Below are 9380 nucleotides of genomic sequence, written 5' to 3'. Positions count from 1 at the left end.
TTTGGGGATCCTTTTTTTACGAATCAAGTTTTACTTGATGAATCGCAAAAAAAAAACTTATATAACCAAAATAGAAACGAATAATGCATTTTACATTCGGCTTTCGGTTTTTTCGGCAAAGTAAATAATACTAAAATCGAATTTAAAACAAAATTATTACTCTTCAATCAAATATTTATTAAATTTAATAATGTAAATTATATATAGTTCTAATATAGTTCAAATAAAAAAATGAAGCAATACTTCTTTGTTCCAATCTCTTACCTCCCCCTTGGATTGAATCATAAGATATCTAGTGTCAAACATGGGAAAAATTTTTGTTTTCTTTTATGAATTTTTGCTAGAAACATGTCTCTACTGATTTCTTTCTACCATTCCACTCTTCTTCAGCATCTTTTGTTATGATTTAGTCTGGTAATTATCTATGGCATAATTACCAAACTAAATCACAACATGATATTTATCGCATACTTACAATTCTGAACATGTAGAAGCAAAATAAAAAAATCACTCACTAGGATCTGTACAGATTTGTAAGGTTTCTTTTTATTCAAAATTTACACAATTGACAATCCCATTTATGTTATTTCACATCTCTTTATCGATATTATAAAGGACTTGCGTTGAGAAAGTTTGAGAGCTTTGAATGCTATTGATATGTGGTATTAGAATTAGGATTGAGATAGCAACATTTTGTTTGTAAAGAAAGTAAAAACTGATCCAATGGAGTATTTGAAGATTTAGTTAAAAAAAAAGGAATTTTGTTTCTAGAACACCTGGGTTGCCAACCCAAAGAAATTTCTCATGGCTCTACCTGCACCACCTGATTAAGTGGAGCCAAAATTCTGAAGTCTTAAAAATATTAGGAAAGACTAAACACATTTAGAAAATAAGAGTGAATAATTTTTTTAATCTCTTTTAACTTGATCTTTTAAAAATGTGGAAAAGTCACCATCTTACAAGAGTTACCATCTTAAAAGAGTTTTTTAGCCGAGCGGGCAATATTTCTACTGACACAACTTCTATCCCAAATTGTCAACAATTATATTCTTTTATAACATTTTATCCTGGTTCTTTAAAATTTGGATATTAAGTTTTCAGTTTTATAAAGATCTGATATTAAATTTTATTTAAATTCAGTCTAAAACTAAAGTGAGGATTGCTCTGGTCAGGAACAATATCCGTATATTTAAACCAAACTTTGATCTCCATTTTGGATTGAATAGTGTCTAAACTTTGTGTATTTTTAATCAAATTCAGTATACATATTTATCAGAAAGTTTACACTACACATAAAAAATATTGATACTTTGGATGCAAAGTCACCACGATAAAACTTGGGCGCCTTGCGTATGTTACATTTCTTGCGTCAGCAACCTCAGAAAATAGTTGTATGGTAATCAGCCTTCAATGCCAATTAAAAAAACTTTTGAATGAACTAAAGAACCATGTGGCCAATTGTTACTTAACATTATTTAACATTATTGTTTTTCTCAATATATAAAGGCATCCTTCATGCATTTCTTGCATTCTCGTTTAGGCTCTTTTTCAAATTGTGCTTCAAATTCACTTTACCTTTGCAATCCCTTCTTTGGAAAGAAAATTTAGTACGAATTTGTAAAAAACTACCTTAAGAATATCCGGTCTTTTTTTTAATGGATATTTGAACCCGTATGTTTCATAGAATGAAGTTTATTTCAATGAAACTTTTAGTTCATAACATTTTCTGTTTGCATGAATAATTTAAAATTTTGAAAACAACAATTCATTTTATTTGTCAACAATATTCCATCACAACTCAATGACGTCACATCTTTTAAACTATGCAACTGTGATTTTACGATTTCAAATTTACATTTTAAAATGTAAACCTAAATATTTTCCTAAGGGGAAAGTGTATAAGCTATAAATTTATGAAAAGTTATTTGTTTTATAATTAATACTGTAATACGCAGTTTTAACAGAATGATATTTGGACACGAATTAGTATGATTGGTTGTAAATTTACTATTGATGATATAAAACGAGATAAATTTGACTCAGCTAGTCAAATTTATTTGACTCATTCAAATTTATCTCGTTTTTCCCTAAATGTTGTGATTGATTGCTTTTACTAGGCACAACATTATTTTATTGTAACATGAGAATAAACTTTAACAATTCATTCTTTCTGTTATTATCCAGAAAAAGGCTCCCTTTTGATGACTTTAGGAATGCATAAAATTTGGATCTTTACCGTTACTATTTGTAGCCAGTCAAACAGAAACAATCTTTGCAATTTTATCAAAACAGTGACTTTCTTTAAAGGTAAAAAATGGGTCTTGAAATGGGTAAAAAAGTGTCTCAGTTGAAGCTTTTCTTTTAAAAATTTTTTACCCGTTTGGGTAAAAAAAAAAATCAAATGTTCCAGTGAATATTTTTAAAAATATTTAAAAGATTTTGATTTTATATATATATATATATATATATATATATATATATATATATATATATATATATATATATATATATATATATATATATATATATATATATATATATATAAAAAGTTAAAAGTTTCAAAAATTTTATTGATTGCTAGTTAATTCTTTTGTCTTTTTCATTAAAGTTCTCTTTATATGATGCCTTAAACCGGATTGAGATTTCTTAGACTTGCTTCTGTGTGTGGAAATTGCTTTGAGTATTTTTATTTACCAAGTGAGCGCAAAACAAATTCAAGGCTGTCAAATAAATTACACAATATTTCCTTACATCTACTTAAGCAAATGCTGAAAAATGTGTATGGTTTAAAAATTTAAAGATGGTTTTTTACTTTTATTTAAACGAAAGTTTGAGCGCACGAGAACAGTCTATAACGCAAGTTTACAGGCGCATAATTTTCGCTGTTTCTTATTAACCAGCTGGTTTATTTTTGAGGCAAGTTTCGCGTTTTAGAAAACGGAGAAGAGAGATCAATTTGCTAACTATTGATATAATGCTAAATACTTGCTTTATTCATAGTATAAATATTAAATTTAATTTTATTCTTTTGCAAACGCTATTACTCATTGGTTTTCTGAAACTATGAAAATTTAAAACAGGAAGAGATTTAGTTAATGTATTGTCATGATTTTTTTTTAGGCGACATCAAGTTTGTTTTTACGGCTGCTTAAAGATAAAATAAAGTATAAGACTTCAATTATTGATTGGACGATGAGCAAGATAAAAGAACATCGAAAAAATGGATTTAAACGTGTGTAAAATGGGTTTAAACGTGTTTCGATGAAAATCGTAGAATGCCGGCAAAATGAAATCTCTTTACACTTGTTTGCCTTAGCGCCTTCCCCGGTCGAAAAAGAAGATTTATTGCAAAACTAAGTTATTTTAAAATTCGCTTTTTGTCTTCCTTCCTGTCAGGGTCGAAATAAGAAAAAAAAGAAAAAAGAAAGAAAGAACCTAAAAGAACTTGAAGACTTTAGTCGCGACCCGGTCGCCGCCAAGACTGACATATGTGACCCTAGTATTATTTACTTTAACAAAAGAAAGACAAATTATTTATTTATTAATGAGAATTTTGTTGATTATAAAATCCTAATCTTCGCAAAAGATCAAAATTTTTAAAGAATTTTTGAAGTCTTTTATCTCAGAACGTTCTAAAAATATTCTTAATTTGAATAATTTTTTGAACAATTAAGGAAATTTTGCAAAAAACAAAAACACCTTAAAAATTCATTTTTTTCGCGCAAAACTAACTCTCGACCCGTTCTCCTTGACAAAATAATAGCAAAAATACATCTGCACAAAACAGATTTTAAAAATGAAAATGTTTGTTTCGCTTGTCAATAAACCTGGAATTCTAAAACCAAAGGGCAAAAGCGTATAAAAACGCAAATAAAACAGCTTGATTTTGATAAGTGCTCCGTTACTCAAAAACAAAAAGATATTTATAGAAATGTTGTAGTGGAACAGCGATTGAGTAATTGAAATATTAAACGGGACCAGCATTTACTTAGGGTTTTATAAAAAAGGCCAGTTATACTCAAGGGAATTATTATCCAACGAAGAAAATCAAAGAATTGAAAGTGCAATACAAATTTATTAAACAATTTATATACAGATATAAAACCAAAAATCTACGCTGACTAAAAAAAATAACAAGTACAATAAAAAAAGCAACAACAACAACAAAAACAATAAAAGAAAAGTTCAAGCTTCATATTCTTTTCGTAAAAACTGATTCTCTATATTCATTTATGTATAATACTATCTCTATTGGTTGAGTTTATGTGTATATACAATTTTATACACATTATCCATCTACTCTAAGTTTTGTGTATACGAGTGTATGTGTGTGTATATATATCTATACATACATATATATAAATATATATATACATATATATATATATTTTATATGATACACACGTCACCCATCTATACTAAGTTGTAAAATTCTCTAAAGTGACCTCTACCACTATGGTTATATGATGTTGACAATTGAGACAAGCAGGATATTAAGTTAGCCATGGAAACCAATTGCTGCAGGTCATCAATGTCTACGCGAAGCGCTTTCATATCATGGTAAAAATACGTTCTTTATATTTCGTTTTAATAAAACATTTTCTTTAATGGACCGAAAACTTCATTCTTTTTTTCTTTTGCCTTTGGTTACAAAACCAAACGCGGACGACATTTTTTGATAAGTCTAATTTCTCAGCGATAGCTGCGATCTTGTCGCTGGAAGGTCTGGGTTGCATAGCAAAATATGCTTCAAGAGATCGCTTTTCAGCTGCTCCTATAGAAGTACGTTTTCTTTTCTTGTCGGCATTTGGTAAAAATGCACTGTCTTTAGATTTCATACGGTTCGCACGCTCTGCTTCGTCTAACCAAGCCGATAAGACGGGCTTTAAAGCCATCATGTTATTATGACTGAGCGTAAGAGATTCGAACCGGCATATTGTGGATTGACTTAAGGAGCCTACACCTGGGAGTTTTAAGTGTGCCAGAGCAGTACCAACATCAGCTTGAGTTACTCCTAACTTAATACGCCTTTGTTTAAAGCGTTCTGCAAACCACTCTAGCTCACGTGGTGTACACTCAACTTCTTGTCCTACTTGAGCCGCAGCGGCGGCCGCGGCCGCGGCTGCTGCTGCAGCCGCAAAAGAATTGTTGAAACTGCTAAAATTTGGATTGCTAAACGACGTAGAAAATGAAGTAGATGACGGTGATAATAGATGGCTTGTAGAGTAGTTGTTCGTGTTTGACGAAATAGCAGTTGAGTGATGCTCATAAGAGTTTTCATTCGCATTTGGTTGAAGCGAAGCTGATATTTGATCAAGTATATCGTGAGGGTCATATTGAGTAGGATCTTGGTTTGCATGGAGGCTGTGTAGAAAAGCAGTTGGTAGCTTTGAACCACCGCTCTGTTTCGGTAAGTATTTTGACATAGAGTCTATTTGAGAACCCAACAAATGAGAGTCGTCCATGCTGTCAAACATGTTTGACACCTGAGTAAAAAACAGAATTATAAATTTCTCTTATTCAATAACGAAAAGAAAGTTTCTACATGCAAATTTTCCCAAGTCTTAAATAGGGTGTTAAGAACCTTTTTTCACTTTTTCTGAACCTTTTCACTAAAAAATGTTTAACTTTATAATTGGTCATAAAAATATCACAATAATAAATTAAAAAAAAGTTGAGTTACTCCATATGCTTTAACGTGCGAAAACATCGTCGATAAATCGAAGATCGTATCAAGAAAAAAAATCAAAAAAAACGTGAGCGCATCTTGCGAATGAAGTTTGTTTTAATACGATTTCGACTTGAGGCGAGTGAGTTAGAGCTAGTTACTGGTAACGCGTCGTCTTAAATCAATTGAATTTTATAAATTTTTAATGAAAGAACATTATTTGAACGTTTCTAGCTAGCGTTTTTCAAACGAACTCCTACCGTCGCGTTTCGCGAAAAAAAAGCTTTAAAAACAACGAACAAATTGTGAGGCTAAAAAAACGAAAAAGAAAAATTTGCACCATACGCAAGAAAAAATTTTTAAAACTAAGCGCCGCAAGGCGTTGAGCATACTTTCTTAGGCTTTACAAAACACGCCAAAGAGCAAAAGCTAATAGCCATGCATCGAGCTCACGATTTTTAAAATATTTTTTGCAAACATTTAACGCATATATTTTGGTAATGAAAGATGTATCAAGCCAGTAAACGACGATATAATCCACTATAATAAAAAAGGTTCATTAAACGATCCATAAAATATTGATGTCTCTTTTTTCTTATCTTGTTAATAATATAAGGAAAGATGAGCTAACGATGAATAAATAAATGTGAGTAAATAAATAAAATATATTTAAAGCAAATAAACTAACCTGAGATGCAAGATTGCCATGAGACATGGAACCATTATGCAGCAGCGACGGTGGACCCCGAGAACTATTCAATCCGCCTAAACTTTTTGATAAGAAGTCTCTATCTAAATTTTCAGCAGAAAACAAATGCGACATTTCTATTTTCGATAAACAGCTTCTTCTATTTTTTTTTTTTTTCTTCTTCTTCTTACAAACTTTTACTCGTTAAATTTCTTCATGAAGTATAGCACGGTTCAGATTTGCAGCGCTCTTCAAAGTTCTTGCTTCAAGAAAAATACAAACGAAAAACTAGAACCACCTGCATCGACGAACATAGAAGCTCAAATAAACCTTTGATTGCGCATGCGCGCACTCCGCAGATGGTTTTTTTTTTTTTTTTTTTTTTTTTTTTCCGTTCAGATTAGCATAACCAATCATGATTTTGACGTATTGAAGTTTTTGAATTTGTAAATTTAGAGAGTAAAATTGTTTTAAAAAATATTCCATATGAAGAAGCCAAAACGTTCTTTTTAAATACCATTACATACATTGTTGATATAATGCTGCCTTGAGAACCATGATGTATTTTAGGACTATAAAGGCTTACGATAACCATGTTTAATCTCTGGAATGGCGTTCTTTGTTTTAAAATAAATTGCAATAGGCAAAGTGGGAGTGGTTGGTCAACTTTAAGAATCTATACACGAGTTTTCAAAATTACATAAGTATATTAGCTGATAATTTTTTTAGTTTATGAAAAAAAAGATCATAATACAAAGGAGACTGTTTTATTATTGATTGCTTGCACATTTAACCTAAAAACACGAAAATTAAAATAGAAACGTTAATTATTCAAGGAAATCGATGAAAGTTTATAATTAATGAAAAGAGGGCATTAAAATACGAAAATAAATCTCGAAACGAAAATTGCTTATTAATTAAAAATTGCTCATTAATTTTCTCGGCAATCTTTTAATAAATTACTTATCTATCTTCATAAACATTGAAAGAGAAAACGTGGCAGAAAAATTGATGAAAAAAACGTGTTTTTCTTCTTCTTTTTTTTTTAATGGTCTTTGGTGTATTGTTATCTGGAATGAGAAACATATGTTAAAAAAAGACCTCATTTACCCCAGTGTGAAACTCACCGATAAAATAAAAGAAAAAAAAATTTCATTGTTGAGGCGAATTAAAAACGTTTGAAATATTTTTATTGATGCGAAAATTACGCATATCCAATATTAACGATAAAAACACACCAGATCCTGATTTTAGTACAAAGTTTATCTTGTTCAATAAAAACGGAGATCAAAAAAGGACCGGAGATTAAAGTTTACGAGCAATGGAAAAAAAGTTGCAAAATTAATTTTAATTTGAAGATGAATAGAGAATAGATGCTTTTCGATTTTGAAGCTAAAATAGGCTTCGAGAGATTTTCACTGAATGCAAAAAAGCTTAATTTACCACCTGCTTTAACTTAGAGCTAGTTTTCTCTAACAGCGATATTCACGTAATTCAGCTATTCATAATTGAAAACGTGAATACGGCGAATACTCTTTTGAACGCGCTAGGTTTAATTGAAAGACCGGCCTGCCAAACAACAAAAAAAAAATAATCCCTTAATGAAAAAATTTTAAAAAATGCGCTCAGAAAGATTTAAAGAGCTCACAGCGCTTTTAATCTTCTAAAAGCCATTTTCTTATTTAACGTGAACATTGTGTATACACCGCAACACAAATAAACGTGTAACGTGTGCGTGCGTGTGTGCGAGTGTGTGTACACTCTCTTATATACGTACATATATTGTATATATACAAATGTCTAAATACTTAAGTAAATATGTAGATACATGTATATATGTATATACATAATTCTTTTACGATCTGTGTATATAGGAGAAAAATTCATTTGCGCAGTTAAAATGCATACTAGCGTTTATAACAGATGATCTATATGGATGATATGGATGATCTAAGTGAGTGATCTATATGAATAAAGCTAAAAAGTATGTAACTGCACTATTAGTAGTCGAGGTTCATGGCGCCGAAAACTAAAAAGTATGATGAAAGAAATATAAGATACGATAGAAAGGATGTCAAAATGCGCGTATTTTTTTCCGCGTGAGCGTTTTTGTATTTAAATGTTCCCTCCCATTTAACAGACAGAGTAATATTCATCTGATACGATTAACCGTCTATTTCTTGATCGTCTCGTTTTATAGCTAAACATAATGCAAAAAAAAAAAAAAAAAAAAAAAAAAAAAAGAAGAAGATAATAAAAAAAAAAAAGAAGGAGAAAAGGCCTCTAAAATTTATATGCTAAAAAAAGAAACACATTCTGTAAGTAAAAAAATAATAAAATCTCAGTCACCCATAATTTGAAGCTTATTTTTCTGTCCACTTTTAAACAACACTCGTCGAAATTCGAAAAAATCCACTTTTAAAAAATACGCATTGAGACATCAACGAACAAATACAACCATCACAGCTTTCGATCAAAGTTTTATAAAAACCGTAAAAAGTTATGAGTTTAAAAAGGCTGTTAACATTAAAAATAAACGAAGTAAAATTGGAAAACAAAGACTTCTGTGCTTTGTTATTTATTTATGCATACCTCGAGTTGAAACTTATAAGAAGAAATATAATATCAAATATTAAACAGCAAAAAAAGGAATGAAATATTAAAAAGAATTAAAATCACAACGTTAATATTTTAATTTCAGCGAACTAATTTATTTAGTTACCGATAGAAGTGAAGAAGATTCCAATTAATATTAAAACCACTTAAAGCCTCATTAAGTGTTGTTGGGTTGATCTTCGACGAAATCTCTCCACCTTAATATCTTCTTTAAAATGGAAAATGAAAAAAATTTAAAAAATGGAAACCTTTCTAAACGTCTCATTTCTGAGAAGAGAAATCCTTCTTAATAATCATTTTCAAATTACGTAATGCATTCTAATTTTTTTTCTCTCTCACAAAAATGAATGATGATTTGAAAATACATATTGCATAATTCATCGCATTTTATGTGGCTAAGATCCTATA

General features: G+C 30.0%; 1 protein-coding gene across 4 annotated transcripts; it reads right to left on the bottom strand.

Moving 5' to 3' along the window:
• Nucleotides 1-4054: 4054 nt before the first annotated feature.
• Nucleotides 4055-8904, bottom strand: LOC145191444 (brain-specific homeobox/POU domain protein 3-like). Of its 4 annotated transcripts, none has more exons than XM_090077360.1 (3): nucleotides 8706-8900; nucleotides 6357-8556; nucleotides 4055-5486 (listed from the first exon to the last, which is right to left on the bottom strand). In XM_090077360.1, exons 2-3 carry the CDS (start codon nucleotides 6489-6491, stop codon nucleotides 4605-4607), a joined length of 1017 nt encoding a protein of 338 aa, XP_089933486.1. In that variant the 5' UTR covers nucleotides 6492-8556; nucleotides 8706-8900; the 3' UTR covers nucleotides 4055-4604. The 4 variants fall into 4 exon arrangements, with proteins under 4 accessions (XP_089933486.1, XP_089933487.1, XP_089933489.1 ...); XM_090077361.1 differs by having other exon boundaries at nucleotides 6357-7150; XM_090077363.1 differs by lacking the exon at nucleotides 6357-8556 and having other exon boundaries at nucleotides 8706-8904.
• Between the last annotated feature and the right edge of the window lie 476 nt (nucleotides 8905-9380).

Source organism: Hydra viridissima, unplaced genomic scaffold (assembly GCF_058129835.1).
Source record: "Hydra viridissima isolate aposymbiotic clone 2 unplaced genomic scaffold, HvirCarnegie_v1 scaffold_2, whole genome shotgun sequence".
Taxonomy (NCBI): domain Eukaryota; kingdom Metazoa; phylum Cnidaria; class Hydrozoa; order Anthoathecata; family Hydridae; genus Hydra; species Hydra viridissima.
Note: the sequence above shows the minus strand (reverse complement) of the source record. Positions and strands in the feature narration are given on the sequence as shown.

Bases quoted from the DNA above. Each gene is read 5' to 3' on its own strand.
- LOC145191444 (XM_090077360.1), bottom strand. From the start codon at position 6,491: ATGTCGCATTTGTTTTCTGCTGAAAATTTAGATAGAGACTTCTTATCA. The intron at 5,487-6,356 runs GTTAGTTTATTT...TTTTTTACTCAG, and splicing joins ATGGCAATCTTGCATCTCAG to GTGTCAAACATGTTTGACAG.